This window comes from Nakaseomyces bracarensis, assembly GCF_045282275.1.
Source record: "Nakaseomyces bracarensis strain CBM3 chromosome Unknown Scaff2_0, whole genome shotgun sequence".
In the NCBI taxonomy this organism is placed as follows: Eukaryota; Fungi; Ascomycota; class Saccharomycetes; order Saccharomycetales; family Saccharomycetaceae; genus Nakaseomyces; species Nakaseomyces bracarensis.
The window spans coordinates 68,773-96,406 of NW_027263961.1; the positions used below are offsets into that span (position 1 = coordinate 68,773).

At 36.5% G+C, this 27,634-nt stretch overlaps 12 protein-coding genes across 12 annotated transcripts; 4 read left to right on the forward strand and 8 right to left on the reverse strand.

Annotated features, from left to right (window-relative positions):
• Positions 1-316: 316 nt before the first annotated feature.
• Positions 317-1,141, reverse strand: STM1 (Stm1p; the record flags this gene model as incomplete). The annotated part of the gene is made up of 1 exon (XM_071050322.1): positions 317-1,141. The coding sequence occupies one exon, from the start codon at positions 1,139-1,141 to the stop codon at positions 317-319; it is 825 nt and encodes a 274-aa protein (XP_070908568.1).
• A 2,857-nt stretch (positions 1,142-3,998) lies between these two features.
• On the forward strand, positions 3,999-5,456 carry STB3 (Stb3p; the record flags this gene model as incomplete). The annotated part of the gene is made up of 1 exon (XM_071050323.1): positions 3,999-5,456. The coding sequence occupies one exon, from the start codon at positions 3,999-4,001 to the stop codon at positions 5,454-5,456; it is 1,458 nt and encodes a 485-aa protein (XP_070908569.1).
• A 603-nt stretch (positions 5,457-6,059) lies between these two features.
• CDC37 (Hsp90 co-chaperone CDC37) lies at positions 6,060-7,640 on the reverse strand (the record flags this gene model as incomplete). The annotated part of the gene is made up of 1 exon (XM_071050324.1): positions 6,060-7,640. The coding sequence occupies one exon, from the start codon at positions 7,638-7,640 to the stop codon at positions 6,060-6,062; it is 1,581 nt and encodes a 526-aa protein (XP_070908570.1).
• A 334-nt stretch (positions 7,641-7,974) lies between these two features.
• Positions 7,975-8,613, reverse strand: TAF10 (Taf10p; the record flags this gene model as incomplete). Its single annotated transcript, XM_071050325.1, has 1 exon — positions 7,975-8,613. The coding sequence occupies one exon, from the start codon at positions 8,611-8,613 to the stop codon at positions 7,975-7,977; it is 639 nt and encodes a 212-aa protein (XP_070908571.1).
• A 227-nt stretch (positions 8,614-8,840) lies between these two features.
• Positions 8,841-11,822, forward strand: SEC5 (exocyst subunit SEC5; the record flags this gene model as incomplete). The annotated part of the gene is made up of 1 exon (XM_071050326.1): positions 8,841-11,822. One exon carries the CDS (start codon positions 8,841-8,843, stop codon positions 11,820-11,822), a length of 2,982 nt encoding a protein of 993 aa, XP_070908572.1.
• A 156-nt stretch (positions 11,823-11,978) lies between these two features.
• Positions 11,979-13,256, reverse strand: TRM82 (Trm82p; the record flags this gene model as incomplete). The annotated part of the gene is made up of 1 exon (XM_071050327.1): positions 11,979-13,256. One exon carries the CDS (start codon positions 13,254-13,256, stop codon positions 11,979-11,981), a length of 1,278 nt encoding a protein of 425 aa, XP_070908573.1.
• Positions 13,257-15,394: 2,138 nt separating this feature from the next.
• On the forward strand, positions 15,395-17,488 carry SEC1 (Sec1p; the record flags this gene model as incomplete). The annotated part of the gene is made up of 1 exon (XM_071050328.1): positions 15,395-17,488. One exon carries the CDS (start codon positions 15,395-15,397, stop codon positions 17,486-17,488), a length of 2,094 nt encoding a protein of 697 aa, XP_070908574.1.
• A 62-nt stretch (positions 17,489-17,550) lies between these two features.
• CWC15 (U2-type spliceosomal complex subunit CWC15) lies at positions 17,551-18,039 on the reverse strand (the record flags this gene model as incomplete). Its single annotated transcript, XM_071050329.1, has 1 exon — positions 17,551-18,039. The coding sequence occupies one exon, from the start codon at positions 18,037-18,039 to the stop codon at positions 17,551-17,553; it is 489 nt and encodes a 162-aa protein (XP_070908575.1).
• A 181-nt stretch (positions 18,040-18,220) lies between these two features.
• On the forward strand, positions 18,221-18,799 carry NBP2 (adaptor protein NBP2; the record flags this gene model as incomplete). The annotated part of the gene is made up of 1 exon (XM_071050330.1): positions 18,221-18,799. One exon carries the CDS (start codon positions 18,221-18,223, stop codon positions 18,797-18,799), a length of 579 nt encoding a protein of 192 aa, XP_070908576.1.
• A 318-nt stretch (positions 18,800-19,117) lies between these two features.
• ACL4 (Acl4p) lies at positions 19,118-20,254 on the reverse strand (the record flags this gene model as incomplete). The annotated part of the gene is made up of 1 exon (XM_071050331.1): positions 19,118-20,254. The coding sequence occupies one exon, from the start codon at positions 20,252-20,254 to the stop codon at positions 19,118-19,120; it is 1,137 nt and encodes a 378-aa protein (XP_070908577.1).
• Positions 20,255-20,550: 296 nt separating this feature from the next.
• Positions 20,551-23,091, reverse strand: SSY1 (Ssy1p; the record flags this gene model as incomplete). Its single annotated transcript, XM_071050332.1, has 1 exon — positions 20,551-23,091. One exon carries the CDS (start codon positions 23,089-23,091, stop codon positions 20,551-20,553), a length of 2,541 nt encoding a protein of 846 aa, XP_070908578.1.
• A 558-nt stretch (positions 23,092-23,649) lies between these two features.
• SAC3 (Sac3p) lies at positions 23,650-27,264 on the reverse strand (the record flags this gene model as incomplete). The annotated part of the gene is made up of 1 exon (XM_071050333.1): positions 23,650-27,264. One exon carries the CDS (start codon positions 27,262-27,264, stop codon positions 23,650-23,652), a length of 3,615 nt encoding a protein of 1,204 aa, XP_070908579.1.
• Positions 27,265-27,634: the final 370 nt, after the last annotated feature.

The following is a 27,634-nucleotide window of genomic DNA, read 5'->3' on the forward strand; positions in this document are numbered from 1 at the left end:
TCATAATTATTTAGAAGGTAACGACTGAAGAAGATCTTTAACCCTCTATGAAAAAGGGAAAAAGATATGCCAAATTGTTAATATATGTGGAGAGTAATTTACTTTAACAACCTGTGATATATTTAGGAAAAAATCTTAGTTAATAAAATCAAAAGATTCTTTTTTAAAATATATTTTTGTTTATTATTATTTTGTAATCTCGTTTTTTTTTAGTTACACTCAATTGGATATTATATCCACGTATTAAATAGGGAAAAGCGAAAATAAAATAGGATATTTCCTTTAGGACTTTTTTTTACTACTAATTTGAGCTAACTTACATCAAAGATGGAAGAGAGTTGGTGTCGATTGGCTTGTTAACTGGGGCCTTACCACCACGGGCACCACCACGGGCACCACCACGGTTACCACCACGGTTACCACCACGGTTACCACCACGACCACCGCGACCACCACGGTTACCGTCACGGTTTTCTCTTCTTGGACCTCTGTTGTTTTGGTCAACGAAGGTAGCATCGAAGTCCAAGAATTCCTTGGTCTTCAATTGCTTAGACTTGACGTTCTTAGTCTTGGTAGCTGGAGCGTAAGCCTCAACTTCCTTCTTTTCTTCAGCTTGTAGAGTCTCCTCAACCTTTCTGGCTTCTGGGACCTTGTTCAAGTCGTTGTTGTCAACTTGGTTCAAGTAGTCAGCTAGAGACATCTTTGGTGGTTCGTTAGATGGTTGAGCTGGCTCGGAAGCATCTTCAGCCAATTCAGCTTGAGCATCCAACTTAGCTTGTTCCTCAACGGACAATTCTCTGGAGTCATCACCCCAAGCTTGGTTGATCTTCTTCTTGGAGTCGGTCTTACCAGTTCTAGAGTGACGGTCAGTCAACTTTCTGTCATTGGTCTTTCTGGTGGAAGCAGAGTTTGGAACATCTCTGTTTCTGTTGTTGTCTCTACCAGCCTTCTTGTCCTTGAAAGCACCATCATTACCAGTTGGCTTTGGTCTGTTCTTGTTAGCTCTGGATGGGTCAGCAGATGGAGGTGGAACGTCAGCCTTCTTAGAAGAAGTGGTCTTCTTGACAAGCTCCTTTGGTGGAACAACCACAACGTTTGGGTCTTCGACGTCGTTACCTAATAGATCGAATGGGTTAGACATTTGGTCTTGGGTGTGTGTATAATTCTTTAGAAATCTATTTTTTTTTCCTTTTTTTTCCAAAAACTAAAATTTAAGAATGCTTAAAAAGAGAGATAGAGAACAATTGAAATAGAGATTGAGCAAGTAAATTAAAAAAAAACTTTCCTCATTTATAAAAACTTGAAGTACTTTCATTGAAAAAAAAAATTCTGCAAAGAAAAAAAAAAAATTAAAAGACCATCGTCGAAAACTCAAAGAGGGAGTTGGAAGAAAGAAAAAAAAATTTGAAAACCTGTTGAAACTTTTCAAACACAAAAAAAATATTGCCCATTAACGTAGAAAATGTCGCAGAACTGATACTTGAAATTTCATATCATTAAAATGCATCCTAACCAAAAAAAATTTTTTTTTGTTTTGCACCGTCGTTCTTCTGATGAAAAATTTTCTATACTAGCCTTTCTGTGGGGTCAATTGATTACGAAATTTACACGAATATGGGATCCGTAAGTTAGGATAATTTCTCGAGCTTCTTTTTTATCACAATTATAAAAAACTATAACTTCAATTCATTCTTCATCTTTACTTTCTTTTTTTTTCCTTCCGCCAGTTTTAATTTAATTCAGTATACTCATAATGGGGAGAAAGAAAATATATCAATCTTGCTAGTGCATCTAATTAAAACCATTCAAACAATTGATGTAATAAAACCCTACCAATGTTACACATTTTAACGTTTATGCATCGTACTCCACGATCTTCAACGCTGGCACATGATCATCGTATCATACGACATACCGCTCTCCCTTGAAATTTTCTTTGTTCTTCAAAACCTCTCTGCGCCTCCTTCTAAGCTCAATTAATTTATAGTGTATACATTTATTTTTTTTGTGCGTCGGTTACGCGTACGTTCTAGAATGGACACCGTTCTGTAATTTTCACACAAGAAGGGCTGGGTAAATCTGTGTGTGAGTGTGTGAGTGATGGGTGAACCGGAGGGCTGGGTAAATCTTCCAATGGTTCTTTATTTTAGAGCAGCAAGTCCCAGTTGAAGCACTTCAGCGGCTAAAAATATAGAATTAGCAGCACGAGAAGAACATATAGGCTATACTATAGCTTGTCTTTCTTTTATTTCACGATAAAATGAAAGGATAATACAAAGATAAAAGATGAAATAAAAGATAAGTTAGTATCTCGTTATAGTAGGAAAAAAATCTAATACTAATATTTAGTGTTAGATTTAAAAATCAGATATGGCTGCCAACTATGCTTACGATATATATCTGAAAACAAATGAATCATAGTCAAATGGCTTTTTAACCTCTCACATCAGTATATTCCCGCCGAGCTTGAGCTTAATAATAAAAAATTAATAGATGGCATGCCGTTTTAGCCGCTCGGAAATTGAAAAGAATGCACGAGATGTTTAAAGCGTATGGAGTGACCACAATATACGTATAACAGGACATATTTCTAGCAGGGTAAGTAAGTGGTTGCAGTGTGGAAGGAGGGTAACGTTAAAGTAGGTGGATTATGTTTTTGTTTTTACCCGGAGGAGTCCAAAGGCAATTTGTGACGGCCAGATAACGTAATGTCAAAGATTGCCCTTGAAGCTACATCCTGGACACTATAGAAAAGAAGGAGTGCTAAACGTAGTGGCTGAAGGGCTGAGGATTTGTAGTGATATCCAGGCGCACCCTTTTATTTTTATTTTTATTTTTATTTTTTTTTTAGAAAGAGTCCTTAAATGCATGATCTCATTCCCCTAACCCTCCCCACCTTTTATGCGTTTCTTCCTTTTTTTTGACCCATAATTATCTCTATCTAAAGCACCCCACTTTGCCCTACTTTCCCTCTATTAGCTCTCTCTCTCTCTCTCTGTGTGGCTCTGTGTGTGGCTCTCTCGTCGCTTTATAGTGAGCAGACTCTTGTAAGTGTGGTCTGTGTCTCTGACCTGTCTCACTCTCTGGCTGTTAACATCCTATTTCTAGATCCATTTAACAGGGATAAACTAATATCTAGCTTCCGCCCCTCAGCCTAGCTTGCTTTCTCTACCGCTTTTTCTCTGTTTTATGTTTCTCTCCCCTTCTGTGCTGTCTTTCTTTGTCCATATATGCGGTTTTTTTTTTTTTGGTGTATTTTTATTGTTTAATGAGATAACCGTATAAAGAAGAAAATTGAAGAATTTGACATTTATATTAAGTCTACACTGTTTTCATATGTCCCTATATGTGTGTTCTCCGGCATTGTTGTTTGCCATTTTGCCCCGTTTTTATCCCTTCCCCCTCCTACATTAATTCCTTTCAAATATCTATTTTCCAAGACATGTTGGGCTTTTGGGTCAAACAATCATAGTAGGAGTTCAAAACTGACAATATAAATTTGACTTTGTTCGGAAAGAACCAGTATGGAAATACGTTACAGAGTGATTGACAATCCAACCGTGCATGTGTCAGAGCAGAGATTAGAGATTTGAGGGAAAGAGAAAGAGCGTAGGGAGCTGTGTGAGTGAGAAATGTGAGGCAGAAATCCCACGGTTGACACCTTGTCGGTATCGATCGGATGACTGTCAAAAAAAGACAGAGAGATAAAGAGGACTTCTCTTTTAGAGTCGTTTTTGTTTGTTCAAATAGCCATTTTATTCTGAAAAAAAAAAAAACCAAAACTGAAATATAATAAAAAGAGGTGATATATTTTTATTCTGGAGGAGCAACGTGTTTTATATTAAAACTTAATGAAAAAAGAGTAAATATCGAAAAATACAATAGCATTATAAGAAAACAAAACTCAAGGTTACCAGATAGCTACAAAGAAAGGTTAAACAAAATATAACTAAATCAAAAAATAGAAAGAGAAAAACAGAGATAATAAAATATAAGCCATGACCGTTTCATCAGAAAAACCACTCTCTACTTCATCTCCAGAAGCAATGGCAGCTGCCTCTATGGTCACTCCACAGTTGCTTTCTAATCTGCTAATAAATAGAGGTCCATTGGCTGTTAGACACATAACTAACGCGCTATTTAAAGAGATTCCTGACTTTCAGAAGCTATCCTCGTCAAAACAGAGACGTTTGATTATGGCTGTGATGGAAAGTGGTGATAGACAGAACCATATCATCTTTGAGAAAATAGGTTGGGGCCAATGGACAGCAAAAGTTGTGCCTCCACATAATTTTGATGAATTACTGAAAATAACGAATATTAATAATGCAAAAATTAAAGACATGGTTGCTCAAGAATCGCAGAGAAGGAGGAATAGTAAAAAAGAACGCTCTCCATCGTCTAGCGAATACTCAAATGAACCTGTAAAAGAACACTCCAACGAACAATCCCACGTAACTTCCAACTTACCTCATATTGAACCTTCTCCAGAACACCCTAATGAACCATCTAACGAACATTCCAGTGATAATTCCAACATTTCATCTGGTAAACTGTCTCCAAAGTCAGAACCGGCAACTAGAGCCACAGTATATATCGATGAGAATGCTTTGGCTTCAGATGACGAAGAAGAAGACCATCGTGATCTACTTTTCACTGATTCTAAATCGAATCAAATGAATGGCAACGAAACCAATGGAAATACCCCATTAAATTTGGACAGAAGGAAGTCCACAATTCTCGTTTCAGACTCATCACCAGAAGCCAATTTGGAATTTGAGCTTCTTGCACAAAAAGTAAGGCCCATTATAAAAGGTAGAAGGAGATCTAGCGTGAAGACTCATTCTCCATTTGTCATCAAACCTAATAATGGTTCTCATCTCGATGCATCTGTGTTTCGTCACAGTAATAACTCTACCTCAGCAATTATTCATAGTACGAATAACTCTACATCGCATTCACCGGTAAATCCCATTACTAATGGTTCTAAGGATAAAATTGATTTAGATACGCTTCCTAGTAGCGAACCGACATCTCGGAGAGCTTCTCGGTTGTCCTCCTCTAAAGAATCAAGTATCAGGTCCACTTTATTTCCCAACAAAAACTACAGATGGATATCGAAAAATCCAGGTATAGTGAATAGCACCAGTAACCTGAACAAGCAAACCTCTGATACCTTAAAAGTGAGCCATTATGATATAGCTAACGTTGATAATGTTCTGAATGACCATCATTCAGATACTGATGAGGAAGATTGGGCCTCTATTGGTGCTGCATCATTGAGACGAAACAGTGCTCTGGCTTCTACCATTAGTCTCGAGAACTGTTCTCCTTCTCCTAATTCAGACGAAAATATAAATGTTATTCATGTCAAACCTAATGAAATATCTACTCCTCCCCACAAGAGAGGCGAAGACAAAAGCGCCGCTTACTTATTAATGAGTTTAAAATCTTAAGTGGAATAAACACTTTAGTAATGTTTGCTCTTTTCTAACAAAATCAAAATTTAACTTATCCATTACAGTGACAACTAAAATCTTCTTTACTTGCTATCGCATATTGATTATTGCTGAAAATTCTTAACTCTATTCTTTTTTTTATTCCATTCTAATCGGTTGTATTAATTTTACTGCTACCATCAAAATACCAATTTTATCTTTTTCGTTGAATCTGTGAAATATAATAAATAATTATAGTATTCCTGTTACTATTCTAACGAAACTCGCGATCCATTATTTTTTTTTATTTGCTGAGAGACTGGCTGCTCTTAACATATTATAGATTATAAAAAAAAAACAAAAAAAAGCATACTTTTCTTTCAATTAAATTAAAAATATATTATACATCTTCATTTCATTTCTTAAAATTATATTATTTATATTTAAAAGTTATATCTAACTATCAAAATTCTTTCAATCAGCGATGTGTTCTATTTTATATTGTAGACAATAAACATTAACTTAGCTTTTATCAACCGCAAATGCATTGTGGAAGACAATAAAAAGGATCACTAAGCAAGATGTACTTAATCAGAATAATTTACTTTTAAAGCGTTGTTTTTAGTCAACTAAATCTGCGGTATCAACTTCTTCGATCTTACTAGATTGTTCTTCTTCTTGAATTGTTTCAGGTTTCTCATCAATATTTAAGTTTTCCATCTGGTGCTCCTGCTTGTATTCCTCTTGTAGGTGCTTAAATTCCTCTTCATTTTCAAGAAGTGCTGCAACCTTAATAATATCAGCCTCACCTAACAAATCTAGAGCATGCTCAGCAACTTCAATAGAAAGATCAGCAAAGGCGTCGTTAACAGTATCCAAATCTTTAGTTTTGAGAGCTTTTTGTAGGTTCTCAGGTAACTGTTTGAATATCTTCACCCTTTCAATATCTTTCTCCTCCTTAGATTCAAAATCAGGAAGTTCGAACTCAATCTGTGTTGACTCATCAACAGTTTTCAACTGTATGGTTTCGACACCTTGAGCACCATTGCTTTTCTCTTCTTCTTCTAAAACAAGACATCTCTTTTTAACATGTTCAAACTTGGTATTTACAGAATCTAAGAACTGCGCTTTTGCTGCCTCAATTCTTCCCTCGAATAAGACCCTCTTGAAGAACATTTCTATAGAATTGATCAATCTGGGTACATCTAATACAGGGCTCTTGTGTACACTGTAAATCGATTCAATAAATGCCAATATTTCTGATTGATAAAGGATTTGGTAGGTCCTCTTTTCGTCGTGCTTCAGTTGAGATTCAAAAGCTTTCATCATTAGTGCATCCTTCTGTTGTTCGTTAATAATCTTATAGTTTTCAGTTAAAAATCTTGCTGATTCCTTTGGATCACCGACTGAGATCTTAGAGAATTCCTCAGTTTCAGGGAATAGCTTCAAAAAATCCTCTTCGTCTTCTCCTTCGGGACTCGACTGGGCTACCCCCTTGCCATCCACGCTTTGTAAAGCCTTTTCTTGTACCTGTTGAGGTTTAGCCAAAGTCTTTGGCAAATCTTCCAGCTTCTGTTCATTACTGACTTTATTGACACTCTGCTCTAATTCTTTAGCCTTCCTTTCTTCTTCCTTTTTGTAAGCGTTCATAAAACTTGAATCAAATCCGGTGTGAATGTCTTCAGACGAGATATGTGCTTGCTTCTCCTTGTATAATTCCTTCAATTTTTCATTGGCTTGCACAGTGACATCATCGATCTTCTTTCTATGCTGCTGGATTAACCCTCTAATCACAGATCCGTCATTAGGATTCTTACCAGATCCAATTGCATCCCTTTTCAACTGATCCAAAAGGTCCTCCACCATCTCATTGAAGGTAGCAATCTCAGGATCAACGTTATCACCTTGGGACTTCTCTGTCTTATCAAAATTCTCGTTGAGAAACTTCGTCACAGTACTTTTGTCAGCCAATTGCTCATCCTTCAAGGCACCAAGCATCTTATCAACACGCTTGTTCAGGGACCCATACATACTAACCTGCGTCTCAAGGTTCTTGATATCCTGGTTCCGCTGAAACCGCTTCTCATGTATACTCTGCTGCTTCCACTTGATGAAAGACTTCTTGTCCACATTCGGATGCACTTCAACATCCGAGTCGTCACTAAGCTCAATCTTATCCCACTTCGAGTAATCAATAGCCATTGTTTTTTTTTATTCGCAACTCTGTTATACTTACCTCTCTTTCACGCCCTAGTCCTGAGTTCCTTATTCAAAGCTTGCGCACCTGCCTACTTAACCGTTATGGTCCACGTCCCGGTTCACATTGCATTGCATTGCCATCTTATATGCTGGAAGGGGCACTATCCACCCTTTGCCAGGCAAAGCTCATCGAATTTTGGGAACAATTATCGTTATGTACGTATATTTCACGTGTTGTATATTATGAGTGTTAGCCAAAAGCATATGTAAGGCAGAGAGTTTCAAGTACATAGTACATGTATAGATATATAGTTATTGGGTGTTTGTTTCGTATTATTCATCTGTAGAAGTCTGGTCTGCCGATGTTCAGGCCGTACTCGGCCACTGCGCTGCTGAGGTCGTTGACCGTCAGCACGACTTTGCTAGCGCTGTTCTTCTCCTGCTGCATCTGCTGCTGTTGCGTGAGCTGGCTCTGTTGGCCGTTCATCAGCTGTCTGGCCTTGGCCTGTCCCTGGTTTGCGTTCTGTACCGCGACGTTGGACCGTATCCGCGAGTACTCATATGCATCCGCGGCGATATCACTGACGAACTTCTGCGTCGCCAGTGCCAGCAACCGCTTCACCCTCAGGTCTCCACATTCAAACCCATTCTTCGTCAGGTAGTAGTCTATCACCGCATCCGGTATGATCGGTGGGTTGTCCTGCATCAGCTCCAAAACCTCAGCTAACGTCTTGTCCTTCCGCGTAAACTCCGGAATCTGGTACAGTTTCCCAGTACCGTCATCTATATACGTCTTCCCTTCTTCCAACTCTTCCCCATCAACCGTAGTCTTGGCCCCACTGCCACTGCCACTGCCACTGGCACCACTTCCACCGTCTGCCTCTGCACGCGCAAACAACGCAGCGTTGTCAACCGGCATCTCCTCCTCATTGTCGTCAAACTCGTCCAGAACCTCGTCCTCTTTCCCAAGATCCATATTTTAACTTACTACCTTTCCCTGTTGGCCCTGTGTTATGTTACGTTCACCCTTTAACGTTCTGACCTTGGCCTTTAATTTATAAGCCCAAAACGAAATTCGCTCTTATAAAATTCGCTTTGCGCTGTGGAAGAGCAAGGGTTTTATAAAGAGCTTAAGGTATCGAGACCAAGGGCCTTTTGAAACAGGTTGTAAGAGCACTGACGTATTCGAGAAACAATAGCAAAATGGGGTTTGAAGTTGAGGCGGAGAAGATGCTGGAGTTGTACAACTTGCGGCAGCTGGATATCAGGGACGATAGCCAGAACGACTGGGCAGCTGTTTCGGCGGTACAGTATGATTTGAGTGGGTGGCAGGAGAGTAAGAAGCTGGAGGAGAAGCCCTATGAGTTGCTTTCTGAGTTGATTGAGCAGCAGAAGCAGTTACAGGAGCAGAAGCACGCTGGGCGCGGGGATACGGATAGGGCTCGGGCTGAGCTAGGGATTGAGGAGGTTAGTGACCCGCTGGATGGGCAATTGATGTTGCACAAGCTGCAGATCTTGCAGGTTGGGCAGGAGCAAGCTCCTCAGCATCTCATTAACAATAAGAACTTCGATGCCATCATGTTTTTGCGGACCGTGCACAATAGGGATACGTTTGAGGACCTTGCCCGGTACTTGGATTCTCTTGATAGAGACTTGCAGTTACAGTCCCGCGATTTGCAGCAGCTGGTAGAGGGCAACTTCACTCGGTATGTCAAGATAAAGAGTCGGTTAGACCAGATTTACGAGAGTTTCTACGAGGGGGATGCTGAGAAGAACCAGAACGAGCTAGAAGTGGAGCAATTGAAGGAGAAATTGGACGAGACTATCAGATTCACAACTCAGAAACTGAACCCAGTGATCAACAACGATAAGAAGATCACCAACTACAAATTGACAAAGAAGTTCATCGAGGAGAACAGGTTCTTTGTGGACTTGCCTAAACGGTTGAAACAGCACCTGCTAAACCACGACTACAACACTCTTATCAAGGATTACTTAAAGGGTAAGGAACAGTACGATAAATTCGTCGAGCACTACAAGGAGAAGCTCACAGTACCAGACCTGACCGCTAACGATGGCCATACCAGCGTTAACCAAACACCAAGAGTGATTGAAATGATATGGAAGAAATGTAAATCGATAATAGAGAACTACAAAAACCAGCTCTGGAGACTTGTCACTGAGCCACAATTAATAGAGGCCCAGGATTCCCTCTTTGTACAATATAACCCCCAGAGTAAAAGTAGTCATGAGTTCAATTTCACAGTGGAGCCACCTGAGGTTTTCTTACCTATTATCTCAAGGCTACTAGATTTAGATATTGAAGAAAATACAATACTGAAGTGGATCTACTCTAGAATGGATTATTTGGAAGAAAAGTTGAGAGAAAGCTCTAAGAATATGATCTCTAAAATTACTTTAGCCCAAGAAAGTATATTGAGAAATCAAAGCGCAAGTGCAAAGGAAAACGAAAGAGATACAGATGCCGTAGAATTAGGTTATTACATTAACATTGAGAAGTTATTCAAACCAGTTTCATTCAACAAGGATAATAGAAATGAGGAAGAGGTTACTTCTAATTCAAATCTCAACTTATCATCATCAATTATTACTGGAAACGCTGTATCCCAAGGTTTGACTGATTCACCAATCGTGGTCAGTATGTGGCTGCTAATTATGAAATACGTCCATCAAATCAGCGAGATTTCCGCTAAATTCATCCAACTGTGGGAACACACAGAAAAATTTTTGGATGGTTCATATCAAGCAACATTAATAAATGAGAAAAGGAAAGAAAACATCTTGCTAATTGGTGACTTTAATGCTTCAGAGAAGTATCAAAGCCAAATAAAACTATCAGATGATGAAATAAGAGGTATTAGAATGAAGGGTGAAAAATTCGTCAACCTGGTTGCGGAGAAGTTATTTATCCTATTTCAATCCTCGCAATCGAATCTGTCCCAATTTTCTTCTGAAGATATTACAATGGATGAAATAACTTGGGAGAAAGAAATAGGTTTACCCTCTAATTATGGATTCATACCTCCCAATGCCAACGGTTTGAGTTGTTTGAGATACTTGCCATTAATTATTGAACCTATTCTGAAATTCAACACAGACCTGGCTCAGTTAAAAATCACTCCATCAGCTATAGATATCCCAAGAAAGTTAGTGAGTGTTATTATTGGAAGATCGGTAAGTGCTATATCATCTACCAAATTAAGAGATATCGCCAACTTTCATAAGTTGGAAAACTGGGAAGAGTATGAAGTCGTTACAAATAGGTCAGAAGATTTCAACGCCACCCAATATGAATTCTCTGTAACACAATTTCCAAATATTATAAGATCATTCCAAGAGCTATCTATAAAGACTATTAGGGACATTGTATTTTCCTTTGAAAAGTTACCAACAGTTAGTGGTGTCTCTATCATTGAATATCCATCCAAAAAGGTATTAACTGGTATAGAAATTCAACAAATAATCTCACTAGAGGCTGTATTAGAATCAATACTAAAGAATGCAGCTAAGGATAAGGACAATCCAAGAAACCCGCATACCATTTTAACGTTAACTAATCTACAGTATATAAGGGAAACTACCTTTCCAATGGTATTGCAGTTTTTTGACGATTGTTTTGAGTGGAACCTCGCTAGTAAGAACTTAGAACTATTCAATTTATTGAGTAAAATGGAGCAATCTATTTTTGGTAATTATTTGTCTGATTTGAAAATCAGTTTGAGAGATACACTCGAATCCAAATTCCATGAAATTGATTGGGCAACATATACTTCAACTTCCTTTAGAGCAGGGGACTATGTTATTGAATCCCTAATGGTGCTTGTCACTGTTCATAGTGAATGTTCTAGAGTTGGTCCTCAACTGATAGACAGGATACTAAGAGAAAGTCATATTTTCATATCAAGATATCTATACGAGTCATTTAAACCATTTATTGGTAATATGTCAGCTGATGGATTGCTACAAGTTACTGTAGATATACAATTTTTCCAACGTGTACTGGGTAGACTATTGGATAAGGATACCGAGGCAACGTTAACGGCAACCTTACAGAACTGTTTCCAAAATGACATTGATCGTATGCAAAGGTGTATCAAAGAAACCGAACCAATTGTTACTTCTAATTTAAAGAGAACAAGTATTCAATTTTCGGCCTTCAAGTAAATATCCTTAATATAAGCCAAATGTAATGAAAACTATGATATAAATGCTACAAAAAATTAAAAACTTTATCTTCCATATGTTGTATCACAAGAATTATTAAACAAAAATTATATTATATAGATTTTTTAGTATATAAATAAATTATTATTTAGATGCCTATGAGAAATGCTCACCATGCTTCTTTAATGAAGTAATATTGTACAGAGGGAAAACTGAATCTTCATCTACTAGTAGTTCCTTTTTGTTTTTCAGTTGTTCGTTTATAGCGTTATTTAGGCTTTGTGTTTGTTCATCAATTTTGTATGGAGTTCCAGATTGATCTGTATAGGAAATAAAAACTAATAATTCTTCATCACTTTCAACACGGTTATCCAAGGTTACGATAAAGCTGTTGTTTTGACCACTTGCCAAGGAGATTACATTATGATTGAAATCAATCTTTTGTGCAAGTTCTAGTGTGCCATTGGAGTACCTTAAAATAAAGACCACCTTCGTAGCTTCAATAAAAAATGCAACGTACGGCTCCGAAGAAGCTGTGGAGACTTTTGCAACTCCGTATTCTATCACATCATTATTTTCATTTTGGAACCTAGCTGGGGCCAGATGTTGGTCATTAATATATGGTTTAATGTGATCTGTGTATGTGAATTTAGACAGCAATTCTCCGGATACCCAGTCCCATAGGAAAACATCTTCATCACCACCGGCACTAATCAACAGTTTTTGGTCCCATTTTGGAACGGTGATAGATGAAACGAATTCACCATGTCCAAATAACCATTTATCTACTATGTATGTTTGTGGATAGTGGGAAACCTTGATATGTTCATCTCTATCAGCTGTTATCACATAATTCTTTCCTGCTGGATCAGCTACTACTACCACATCGGTCAGCATTGAAACATGTCCCAATATTGGCTCCAGTCCCTGGTCTTCCTTTGTTTCTGTAACTTCAGACTTGTTGTTTAAAGGAATTTTGTAAACATCACCGAATTTATCAGCAACAATGATCGATGTATCATTGTCTGCAAATGCAAGAGCATTCGGACGTTTTGGGAATTTCTGTCTTTGAACCAATTGGATGAAACCGCTTTCAGTATCTCTGTTAATATCAAAGATAGCAAGAGATTTATCCGAATCCACACATGCCACCAAGCGGGACTCATCCTCAGTAAGCATCAAGTTTCTAACATATGAACAAACCACTGGGGCTCCGATCCCGTTACCACCGGTAGCTACAGCCGCAGCTACGGCTGCACCTTCATTACTCTTTAATTTTTTGCTAACATTATGACCGTTCTCCCCAGTTGCAAGAGAATCAACCCAGTAACCTACAACCTCCCCATCTTTCATCACCACTATAGTATCTCTGACAGCAGCATATATAACGCCCTGAGAGTCCGTAATTGCGCCCAAAATTGGATGTACAAACATTGTATCTCTAATCTTTAATCAATTTAGCCTCAATTGATACAAGAAGTAGCATTCATTCCGTAAAGTTAATCCACATATTAATATCAAGCTCATCGCAAATTTTTTTTTTCAATTTTCAATTTTTCAATTTTTCACAACTCGCGATGAGCTCAAGCGAGAACCAATTAATAAAATAATAAATTAATAGATTAATAAATTAATAAAATATATAAAATAATAAATTAACAATAATAATATATTAATATATTAACAAATTAATATATTAACAAAATGATATATTAACAAAATGATATATTAACAAAATGATATATTAACAAAATAATTAAAATATTTATATTATATTACATTATTATTAATAAAAGTATTATATTATATTATTATTAATAAAAGTATTATATTATTAATACCATTAACAGTACAATTCATGTTGTATTAAAAATATTTAAATGTAAAACTTTTTGTATTACAATATATTTTATTAGAACATAGTTTACAATATATTAGTAACTAATATTATCTATAAACCAGATAAGCACAGCAATCATCTAGCACACATCTACAAATACTCAATTATAATTACACTAGCACAAGCATAATTTTGATATAATATGAGTGTTTAAACAGCTGTAAAAATTTTTGATATCCTGCAGTATAAATTTGGCATCTAAAAAAATCAGTAATTATATTGCTATTATATATGCTATGGCAATCAATTGTTTTATTTATATAGATTAAAGAGATGTTAAACGGCGACACTCCACAATAATTATAATTTTTTGTCACGATTAAGATACTACATCAGCAGTTATATAATAATATAATAATATAATAATATAGTAATATAATAATAATATAATATAATAATAATATAATAATATTATAATATAATAATATAGTAATATAATAATAATATAATATAATAATAATATAATAATATAATAATATAATAATATAATAATAATATAATATAATAGTAATATAATAATATAATAATATAATAATATAATAATATAATAATATAATAATATAATAATATAATAATATAATAATATAATAATATAATAATATAATAATATAATAATATAATAATATAATAATATAATAATATAATAATATAATAATATAATAATATAATAATAATATAATAATATAATAATATAATAATATAATAATAATATAATAATATAATAATAATATAATAATATAATAATATAATAATATAATAATATAATAATATAATAATATAATAATAATATAATAATATAATAATATAATAATATAATAATAATATAATAATATAATAATAATATAATAATATAATAATATAATAATATAATAATATAATAATATAATAATATAATAATATAATAATAATATAATAATATAATAATATAATAATATAATAATATAATAATATAATAATAATATAATAATATAATAATAATATAATAATATAATAATATAATAATATAATAATATAATAATATAATAATATAATAATAATATAATAATATAATAATAATATAATAATATAATAATATAATAATATAATAATATAATAATATAATAATAATAGTACTCTTACACGAAAAATAACATGACTTAAACGTAAAAGAGAATTTATATGTTATGATATACGATACTGCAGGTGCTACATTCGTATATAGATACTGCAGTTACCCGGATTGTAACGTGCTCTGGAAAATCATAACGTACGATACCCATCATTTACTCCCTGATTTATAATTTTAGCACGACCGTACTGCTTTCACATATAATGATATGTATTTATACATGCAAATTGTATAGATTTGTACACATAACTGCAGAAATTTTAAGTTTAAGATAAAGCATAATACTAGTAATGTAGTAATATAATATAATTATAATATATTATATTATTGTAACAATATACGACTCAAATATTTACCCAGCCCAAAGTAGTGAATTACCAATTTATTAGCCAATTCCACATTTAAAGGGTATCTTCGTTTAGAGCACCTATTGGATTCAAAAGTGGTTGATTGGTATATTTAACGTTTACTGCACTTGGAACCTTATAGCCTTTACTGACATTAAGGAGGCAAGGATATAGAAGGTAGGTGGGTAAAAGGAGAAGAGAAAAAGAAGGTCTTAGTATGTCGAACTTGATTAACTTGCAGAAGGAGTATGTACTTGGGCTATTGGATGGGTTGGAGACTGATCATGGCCTGAAATTTCTTGTCATAGACAAGGAGATGAAGCGGATATTTGATCTGTTGAATCTGGATGAACGGGAGTTGCTGAAGCATGTTACCTCTGTTGATTTCATCGACTCTAGGACGAGGAAAGGCCAGCCCAGTGTGGAAGTGGTGTATATGTTGAAGGCATCCGCCTTTAATATCAATTGTATGGATGCTGATTTCCAGAACAGGCCGCCAAAATATAGGAAAGCCCATGTGTTGTTTCTTGTGGGTATCGGAGGAACATTCTCGGAGCATTACAGGTCGCGGAGGTACTTGCCACAGTATACGGCTTCTGTACGGATGTTAGACATGAACTTCTGGGTGAAGGAACCACAATACTTTCAGGCATATGATTTGGAGGAACCATTGCAGTTATTCTTCAACCCCAATTGTCGTGCATTGATAGATGATACAGTTGAGAGAACTGTACGAGCACTACTGACTATGTGTGTCATGACCGGCGAATATCCAATTGTGCGTTATTACAAGACAGGTCTTTGTAAACGTATTGCCACGGATCTTCAGGAGCTGTTGGATGACCACGCCAGGACCCATGACGACTTCCTAACTAGTAACCCTAGACCAAGATCCGTTATGGTGATAGCAGATAGGACTTTAGACTTGTTTGCTCCGTTTCTACACGAGTTCACTTACCAGGCTATGGCATATGACCTATCAGATAAGATCTCTACCTCCGATGATATATATACCTACGAAGTAGAAAATGAAGCTGGTGAGAAGCAAACAAAGAAGACGCCTCTACTGGATATATACGACGAGGATTGGGCAATCACGAAACATCAACACATCACAGAAGTTTTGAAATATGTTGATGGCAAAATTAATGAGCTGATTGCACAGAATCCAAAGTTAGTTGATAGATCTAAGGCTAAGAATGCTGCTGACTTGGGCCTCATTCTAGCGCATTTAAGTGGATTTGATGAGGAAAGAAGAAGGTATGCAGCACACAAAGAATTAGCCACTGAATTGCTTGAGATCAATGCAGAAAGGAAGCTAGCTGAGTGGGCATACATTGAGCAAAATATTGCAGGCTTTGGTCTAGATGTAAACGGTGACAAATGTAAGCACCTCACAGACGATCTCATTGAAATTTTGGCAAGAAAGGAACCAGACGTACTGGATAAAGTCCGTTGTATTATAATTTACGCTATATTCAGAGGTGGGTTGATTGAATTGGACTTCATAAAGTTATTGACCTTTATTGGCGTCAATGAGGAACACGAGTTTTTCCATAATTTCATGATCTTATTCAAAAATATAAATATCTTGGGTATAGAATTAATCAAAGAAGAACCTAAGACCAAACCTTTTAAAAAGACATGGTTTAATGACACTATTGTAAATGACCCTAATGTTTTCGAGACATCTAGATATATTCCAGCGGTCGGTAATATACTCTCCAAGATCATAACAAACCCGCTTCTTCTAGACGAGGAAGCCTTCCCTTACGTAAAGGACAAACCTATTGAGCTGCTTGATGATGATGCAATGTATGAGGCCAACCATTTGGCTACTCAAAACAGCGCTTCTCTGAGGAAACCTCGTCATAGAGCTAACTGGACGAAGCGTTCAGAACCCGTGGACAGGGCTCCAAGGCAAAGATTCTTCTTCTATATGGCTGGTGGTATCAGTTACAATGAAATAAAGGCAGGCTACGATCAATCGCTTTTGAAGAACAAAGATGTGTTCATTGGTAGTGATGGTATATTTACGCCGCGTTCGTTCATGAGGAGTTTAGAGAAGTTAGATATACCCAGAGACCAGTTGAATTTGAAAGAGGACCAACATATAAACGACAAGCCACCTGATTACTTGTTCAATGATATTGCACCAGTCGCGGAACGGGTATCACACGTCCATACACAACAGGTGCGCCCAGACCCAACAAAACAACAGCTGTCGCCGAAGAAAGAGCCAACACCACCAACTCCTGAGAAGAAACGGAGTAAGTTTAAACTCTTCTCCCGGAAACATAAGGATAAATAGATTAGCATCTAACACTGTCATTAATGAATATATTATTTTTATATTATTGCTTTATGTAATGTCTATTTCACATGCTTGTCTAGAAACTGCTTATGTTCCTCAGACTGTACTGTATCGTTCGTAAATTTCTTCTTCTTCTGTTTCTTGGAGACTCTATTCTTTCTGCTGAACGCCGTCCCGCCAGTCCAACTGGGCCGTATATCATCCACTTCCTGCTTAACCTTTACCTCCTCTTTGATTCGAAGATCGTCCCCAAAGTGGGATATTTCATGTGCAGAACCGACTAGAGCTAGCCTTGTGTCACCGGGCCTGGCGATACGCCCATCTTCTTGCTCGGTAAAGTGCCCATCGCCTTGCCCAGCGTCTTGCGCAGCGTCCTGCCCATCAGTCCTATTATCTTGCTTGTCGTGGCTATGTGTAGCCTGACGTTTCCTGGTCTTCAGCTTCGTGTGGCCAGGCAGCAACCGGGCATGCTGCGTCGCCGTCGGCGTGTAGTTCTGCGTCTTGGCCCCACTCCGGGCCTCCAGCTGCGGTCTATGCGATGTGGTCATTAGGGTTTTATGATCACAGTGTCCTTATATGTTAGGTCTTGTTCTTGTATGGGGGTTTTGCGATGAGCCCATTTTTTCGATATAAGAGCAAAAAAAAAAATTTGGGCTTTAAAGGCAATTCATAATATGGAATGGAGTAAGCTGAGAGCTCTGGGGAGGTATAAGCTAATAAATATAAGAGATGACAGAAGTACAGGACATGGAGAAGGTGCCAGGGTATATATCGATCAAGGACTATGCGTATGATGAGACGAATGCGCTGCATTATGGGTATCTCGAGGAAGAGGAGTCCGGGGAGACTGCAGATGTAGAGGGGCGTGAAGATGGTGAGGATGAAGATTCGAGGCGGGCTAGTGTTGTTTTACCGCAGGATTATGTTATCAACCAGAAGGCTGTTGCTCTTTATGATTTTGAGCCTGAGAATGACAATGAGCTGGGACTCACAGAAGGAGACGTGGTGTTTATCAGCTACAGGCATGGGCAAGGGTGGCTTGTAGCGCAGAATGAAGAGCAGACTAAGACTGGACTGGTGCCGGAGGAATTTGTCTCTTATCTCGAAGGCGAAGAGGACGATGAGCAGGACAGTGTGCGACCTTTCTACCTTACTCAGATGCTGACACAGGGATTCAATGCTGCAGACGAGAGCGCTAAAGTGGATGTAGATGCCCCTGCTGCTGCTATCGACGAGGAAGACGAATGGGAGGATATAGACCAGCTGGAAACGGATCTCGATAACAAATTGAACATATCAGTAAGCTGATATAAAAATAAAAATAAATATACAATGCATTTCATGATACATTCCCTTCTAAAAATTAAAAAACAAAACAAAACAAAGCACAACATATTAGTTTTAAGCAATGGAGTTCCACTGAAGTGATAGAAGTTTTTACTTTATGAACTAGTCATTTCTATCACTCCTATTTTGGCAATAGTTTCTCATACGGGTATATAGAATCATACATATAAAAATAACATCAAAGAAAACCACTATTAACGTTTACGATATTTCAATTTATTTGCTTCTATCGATATTTATAAAAAAAAAAAAAGAGAGAACGGAACATAACTATTTAACCTACGATATTTCTTCGTCACTCTCGAGGTCATCGAGGTTAGCATCAATATCATCTAGTGCCTCACCCTTCTTAATCTTCATCAATATCTTAGGGTCAACCTCTCCTCCTATCTCTGCTAGTACAGTCTTAGCACCTGATATTAGTTCTTGAACCACTTCGTCTGATGCATCACTGCTCTCACCAATCTTAACTGTAAATGTTAGAGCAATACGCGCCTCCTGTATAATCTCATTGATCATTTCATCTTCAAGGTTCAATTCAATCTCTTGGATGTGTTGATTGAATTCAAAGATGGTCTCTGGTTTCAACTCCATGGTAGGGTTCTTTTGTTGGAATGTCCCTATCTTGGCAATCATGTAATGTGCGAAACCCTCCAGGTAGTACCCTTCCAAATTATCCTCATCTATATCTCTAATGCCACCAACAACCTTTAATGTAACTTCATATAGCCCAACTTCGATACACATCTTGGCCAAATTTAGCAACGGTTGCAAGAGTTCTGCTAATTCTCCGGTGATATAATCGTCAGGAGAGTCATTGTTATTACTAATGGCTTGTTTCCTCTTTTCGAACAACTCCCATGATTTGGTGAAGGCCTCACATGCCTCAGAAAACCTTTGTTGAGAAATTCTAATAGAGCCTAGTGTTGAAAGAGCCTCAGCACTTTGGTTATCAGATATTTCTAAAGCCTTATTGATTAATTCTTCACACTGAGACTCGGCTTCGGGCTCCATACACAGATCAGTCATCCATATCTCAATCATAGACAACAACCCATTGACAATTTTGACTACCTGCTCTCCGTTTAAATTCTCTCCAGCAGCAGTAGAAACGTTTTCAATACCCTTAGAGATCAACTGAATACCATCAGCACCACCAACAACTTGTCCCAAAGTGAAAAACGGATCAGAACCAGTCTGCAACCCTTGCGGATCAACCTCGCAACTTCTAACTAAATGTGGGTAGGCCTTATCCAACTGACCGTCCTCTAAGTACACATCCGCAAATGCCTGGAGCAATTGCACATTAGGGTTTTGTCCCTCCAATTCCTTCTCATATGGCCTCAGAAAACTAATAGCTTTCTTAGAATCATTCTCCGCTAGCGCCTCCCTAGCTTGTTTAATAGCAACCTCCATATCTTAAGTTATTTTACAATGGATTTCTAGTTGAAAATCAATCTCTTAAAGCTAAGAATTGACCTACAACTTGACTTTATTATTGCGATGCTCATCGCAAATTTTTTAAAATTTCATTATTTTAATTTTTTTTCTTCAAATTTCGTCAAATTACCAAAAAAAAGAAAGAAATATAAAATACGTCATATTAGACTATTGTTTAATTGAGATATTGATATTGTATATTAGAATTGTGAAGGGTATTAGTATTTGTATATATGGATATTTCAGTTTAGTGATTAGTTTATGAGTTATTTTTATAGCAGCCAATTATATAGTTTCTTTAGTTTTTCTGAGTATGGGCCCCTGTACTGGCGATGTTCAGTCCATAGGATCCGGTCAATTTCTCTTCTGCCTGTATCCAAGTCCAATTGGTCGAGTCTTTGGATCTTAGAGGAGCTGAATATGCGGTAGCTCAGGTAACAGACGCAGAAGATGATGAGGCCACCATACGAGGAAAAGAACGACTTTGTGTTCCAATACCCGTCGATGAAGTTTATGAATCCCATGAACAATACGAATATGATACATCCCACAAGACCGTAGATTGCTAGGTAGGGCTGTACTGGTGACTTGTAAGGGTAGAAAACATCATTCCTAGAAACGATGTCTTTCCTCTTTTCCAGGGCAAAATAGAACCGTAAGAAAGAGACGTTGAGTCCTAGCCAGATAATCGAGGTGGAAGCGCTGGCAATGTTCATCAAAACGTCAAAGTTTGCCACGGCGGCATCATCTACCGCCAAATAAGCCACTACAGCAAAAATACTTGAAAATGCAACCGCTACATATGGGATACCTCTGTCGTTGCATATTCTAAAGATTGCAGGCGCTTTTCTCTGTACAGACATGGCATATAATGTTCTAGATGACGAATATAGCGATGAAATTGTGGCACTTGAGGTGAAGAAAATAAGAACTGCGTTAAATCCTGAGGCGAAGCTACAAAGCCCAAAGTTTTCTAGCGCAAGCACCCACGGGCTTGAAAACCCAGATTGACTATCTATCTCGGAGTAGTGACCACGAATAGTCTCTTCGCATACGTAGCTTACTTGCCATTCGTTTGACACTTTTTGACCAATATTATCGTACCTCTCCATTAAAACCCCTGAATAATAAGATAATAATCTAGGATCGCCACAATAGATGTTGATACTTACTGAAAATATCAAAAATAAATATATCAGGAAAATAAATGTGAATGTTCTTCTCATAGCAGAAGGTATTGTTTTTCTGGGATTTTTAGCTTCTCCACTAGCAACGAATGTCATTTCTACACCACTAAATGCGAACGTGGAGATTAGCATAACTGAGCCAATAGCAATAAATCTTCCCCTGGCGCCGCCAATTCCAGCTATGCTACCAGTGCCCAGGTCGGACAGGTCAAATGTAGGTCTGAATAATCCATATGTTATATTTTTTAAACTAGATTTACCAGAATCCCAATATCTAAACCCTACTCTGCCACCTTCCACGCGGTGACCGTGTCCACCATTAATAACTAACATAATGATTATTATAGCCACAGTAAAAATAACTTTAAAGAGGCCGATAATATAGACAAATTCTCCTACAACTCTGACATCAAAAAAATGAATTACTAGTGGGAATAATGAAAATAATGTAACGAAACCTGCTGTACCACCCCTAGACAAATGGAAATGCTGATAATGACTGAAATAAAAAGTACATGAAACAACTTGTGCTGGTAACGCTACCATAGAAGCAAACCAGTAAGTCCAACCTAATGCAAATCCAAATGCGTCTTCGACGAATCTGGAAGCTAATCCTGAGAACCCAGATGACACAGGGATAAGGGTAGCAAGTTCTGTAAACGACATCATTGTGGCTAAAATAACACTACCGGAAAGTATAAACCCAATGAGACATCCGAATGGCCCTGCAATAGAGAAGGCTTTACCCGATGTCATGAAAATTCCTACACTAAGGCACGCTCCGATGGCCAGCATCTGTATATGGCGTGCTTTAAGTTTTCTTTGTAAATGATATTGTTCAGCACTCCTTCTTTGTATCATTTTTTGGAATCTGTGATAAGCATTCCCTTTTTCCTTTTGATATCCAGAATGATTATCAGTATTTGAATCTATGTCTTCGCTTATGCTTCCGTTTTTAGCATAATCTATATCTATATCCTCGTTGATTGCAATATGACCATAGCTAGTATCGTCTATAATATATGTTTGAGAAGACATGCTCCCAGCGTCTAGCTGTGTTGCTCCGGATACACTCTGTTTCTTATGCTGGCTTACAGACTTTTTCTTAGGCCAAATAGATTTCAAAGTATTCAAATGTTGTTTAGCATATGAATACTTCGGTTGTTTGTTAACAACTTCCGGGCTAGTGTATTTTTCATGCAGAGCAGAATCCTTGACTACTGGAAGAGTATCATGGTTATGGTTTTTGAGTAAATCTTCTAGACGATCTCTAAGTTCAGATTCTTTCCTAACTTTTAAGTCATATTTCTCAAAGTCGTTTAAGTTGTTACTCTGATAGGAGATTGGATCTGAGGACTTGGAATATAACATGTCCGACAATTCTATCCGTTTCTTATTTAAATACCTGTCTGTAACATAAAACCTCTGGTTACGAATCTCATCATAGTATCTCCCAGTGTCATACCACCCTTCTTCATCAATAATACTTCTGAGAACTCCAGTATCAATAGATTTTGTAGGATCCACTGAAGTCACCTCGTTATCTATGTATGCATCATCATCATCATCTGAGATAATAACCTCAATATTATTCCTACCTGGAAATAGTTGATGCCCGTCATCCATTTATCTTCAACAAACCATAAACAAAAACCCAAAAAAAAGATTACTTTTGTCTCTATTATCCTAATAGCTTAGTATTAACCTGTTTATCTTAATGCTAATAAACTATATCGCTGGTTATATAGACACCTTATTCAAGTAATGAAGTTTTAATATTCCTACCTCCACAAATTTTAACCTTAGCTATAAGGCCTCTCTCCCATTTTCTTTTATAATATATAAGTCACGTGATTTAATATAGACTAGTAAGTATTGAAGTAGTCTTTCTAAGATATGAATAAGATATTTATAAATTAAGTAATTATGGTATACAAATGCAGAAATTAGTACATAAAAATATAATGACCATGTTTCTTTTATGCTGTGTGTCGCCTAGAATACATTAAGACCTGTAAGTTCGGCTTGAGCAAGTAATAATGTACTGTTGATGGAATATGACTTAGGAAGATATACTTTGTAGAGCAGGCGATCGGCAGTGGGTTATCCTATCATGAAATAATGCTTTGAAATAGGGGAGTGAAGATTAGATAGTACGGATATACTACTTCTAATCATCGAAGTTTATGGTTGATGGAATTTTTTCTTTACTGATTCTATCAGAGACTTTAACTCTTTGAAATTGGATGTAGGGTTGGAAGGAGTATGAGGTACTTTTGGGTGTTTATTCACAGGTTTAGTTGTGTTAATAGGAGTTCTGTATAGTACCGAATCATGGTTGCTATGATCCTCTGAGTTGTTTTCATAAGCATTTTCAATTATAGTTACAATCGGCGTTTTATCTGTAGAAGCGGTTGACGGGGCAACTGAAATACTACCTGAAAGTATTTTACTATGGCTGGGAGTACTTAACGCCAGCAGTGCTTTTTTTGGGTGTTTGTCTGTCTTATCCAGTTGTTGTGCAAGAGTAGGGGTTGAAGGAAATCCATTGGGTGTGGTAGATACTATCCTTCTTTTAGAGTTAAGAGGAGTCCTGTATCTACTATCAGAGGACGCCGATAGTAGGACAGGTATCTTTTTTTGGTGGTTCTTGGGAGAAGCCATAATATGTGATTGTAAATGGGCATATGTGTTTTGTTTTCTTCTTTTGGTCCTTTCGATTTCTTTCATGTATTTCTCTTGCTCAAATTCAAGTGTTCTTCTCAACTTAGCATCCAAGTGCCTCGTGTTTAATGTATCAGCAACAGAGGTTGGAGTTTTCTCAGCAGTACGTAATCTTTGATTATATTCTCCACGGCTTGTTAGCTTGTATTGGAATAATTTGGCAGATCTTTCGATAGCATATTCCAAGGCCTTATCGGGATCTTCACCACCAATATTGACAATAACAATATCATGTAAAATACTACTGAAATGTTTGGTGATTTTTTGCAACTTCAAACATTGCGAAATAGTATTTTCATCCAAACAATTATGGGCCGATTCCCAATAAAGTATTAGAATAGTGAATTTGATATCGCTTTGAAGCGAAATTTTACCAATTAATTTTATCAAAGATTCTCCATCCTGTTTTAATTTCATCTCTAGATCAAAAATATTAAACTCGGTAACACCGCTATTAAATATCAATAAACCAGAATCATTGACGAGTTTGCTTTCGGTGTCATTCGTTATTTTGGTAATACAGTATTTTTGATCATCCCTCGTCAAGACTCTCTCCATATCACCTTTTAATGACAATTTTTGGAATAACCACTCATTAGACACAGATTTTTTTCCATTTGAGTAAACTAGGATATTAAAGCTGGTGGGGTTTGGTAATCTTTTATATATATTATCAATGAAAACTTTTTCAAAATCAATTGGGTACCAAAATCTATTCTTCTTTATTAAAGATTTATCAATTTTAGATTGTTCAACCTCTAGTGGTGAAAAATCTCTATCTTTAGTTAAGACAGATGAGTTAATTGCATTCTTTTCGCCTAAAGAAATATTGGGTGATTTTTGCGCTGTTCTGTAGGTTGGAACACCAAGTTGTCTACTGACAAGTCTTATTTTTTCTTTTTTTTCTTTTATTTTATTTTTTTCTTTTATTTTATTTTGAGTATGAGTATGCCATCTGGTAATATATTTTTTAAGTATTCTTTTTTGCATATAGATTTCAGAACGGCTCTCTAGATAAATAATGTACAATTTTTCATGCAAAAATGCTCGATATAATTCCTCAGAATAATTTGACAGCAACGTCTTCTTTTGGTCCTTTTTTTCCAAAGTAGAACTAACAATCTGAGTAACTTTTTTCTTTACTACTTCTTTCATAATTTGGGCTAGTATTTTACTGGCAATTGCCATTTTTTCTTGCTTTTTGTCAAGGCTTTCTTTCTTTGTATTGGCAGTTTGGCCTGGAGATTGTGTAGTGCTTTTTGAAGAAGTGGAAAATAAACTTGTTTTCTGTTTCGGTACGTCCGCTGGTATTTGATTGAACGTAAATACCTTATTGGAGGCTGAATCTTTATTTTCTATTCTACTATTATTAGGGACGAATTCAGGTTTACTAAAACTAAAAGTAGGGGTGTTTAATCCTATTTTAGTTTTATTTTCTTCTGATTTTTTCGGTACAATATTAACATTTGAGTCTCTGGAAACTGAAATGGAAGGAAGAGGATTTGAATCAGCATTTTGGGTAGGTTTGATTTTGTCCGTTACCACTGATTTCAAACTGGTATTTGTAAACGGATTGTTTTTTGAAGTCAAGCCATTATTCAACACTATACCTCCATTGATTTGATTATTATTTTTTATAATTGGTATTTCCTTTTTTATTATCGGGTTATTGTGAAGCTCTATATTTAAATTGCTCTTGCCAGCATTTATTAAAGTCTTTAATGATGAATTTAAAAGTTTTTCTTCCACGCAGTGTAAATAGCTCTGTTTTAAAGGTTTAGTCTCGGGAATTTTATGTGAGTGATGATTTAATGACTTCAAGTCAACTGTATTATCTATAATTGTTATTGAGTAGTAGTTGCAAAAATATAACAACTCTTCTTCATCATTAAATAATAGCATATTCATCATGTAAGAAAAGTCAACAGGTTTATATTTCTTGTTCAACGAGAATGCTAGGGCTTTGATAGCATAGAAACGGATTTCCCCAAGATATGTTTCCAAAAAAGAAGCCATTAAGAATGGCACTTCTGTACTTTGTATTAGTTTGAAGAATCTTTCGTAATAGTTCAAACAGTTTTCTGTTTTAATGTGTCCTCTTTCAAGGAAGGATGAATTTGACACAATTGACCTAAATACAAGCGCCAACTGCACAAGGTTGTCTTGAAATATATGATCGGGAAGCTCCTGTATAGTTTTATCATATTGTGGATCTCTGATCTTACTCAAAAGTGCATATGCCCTAAATTCAGCTTCATTTGGGCATGACCCGCCAGCGGCTCGCACATCATCGTATATTTCAGCTAGAGTGATCAGTGATTTATGCAGTTGTTCCAATTCTTGCTGCATTGAGTACTTTGCTTTAGACTTTGCCATTACATGCAAAATAAGAAGATGGATTCGCACAATTCTTTCGTTACAATCTATCGCTTCTGGTCCCGAGTAGTTTTGGTATGTAAAGTCCTGACGTATAGACCTCATTCTGTCCCAGATGAATCCCTCACTTTCAGGTAATGTCACTAAAAGATTATCTATGATGTAATCAAGTGTTTGTACAAGGACATGAGGTGGTCTGACATCAGATGGCAGAGGTGGGGCTGCTGCTGCTGCTGGTCTAGCGAACACTTTAAGGGCCTTGGCTCTTGCAGCTTTCTTGTCACTTGGATCATTCTTTTCGTAACTGTATACAGTGTACTCGACATTTCTTCTTGCTCTTTCAAAAACTGGACACATATCAAGACATGTACCTTGGAATTCAATGGCATCATTCAGATCTTTGGCAAAATCAGCTTTATCCACCAAGCCTTTATTTTCCATCATTTTCCTCTCCATTTCTCTCATTTTGCGAAGTCTCTCATAAAGTTCTGTTAGAACATCGATGTTCTCCTCCATCTGGACCATTTTCTGTTGATTACTCTTATCCCAAGCATCTTGTTTGAAAGGTTTTGACTTCAATTGAGGCTGCTGTCCAACTAGAAACCTAGGGACAGCCCGCTTGCCATGGTTTACCCTTGCGAATCCTAGCGATTCTGGACTAGAAACTAACGGATTCACAACTCCACTCTTATTATCCATCTAATATACCGAATATTCCAAAATGAATAGATAACTTCTCTTCTTTTATAACGTTAAATTAAAATTTTGTTCTGGTCAGTACCAGCTTCTTTTCTTTACAGAAATAATAGGACTCCAACTGTACTGTTGGATTGGACCCAAAAAATTGACCTTATCAGAAAAGCTAGAGCACAATTAGGCAGTCAAGTCGAGGTAGAAATAGCAGGTTTTGAGCATACACTTAATATAGTTTCGTTATATTTTAGATGGGCTCCCAAATTTAAATTTCCAGCTTTCGCAAGTCCTTACAGTGGACGTGATCAATTCGTTTTATGTGATATTCTGCTTTACTATGATATACGGATTATATTAAATTGAATGAGATATTGAC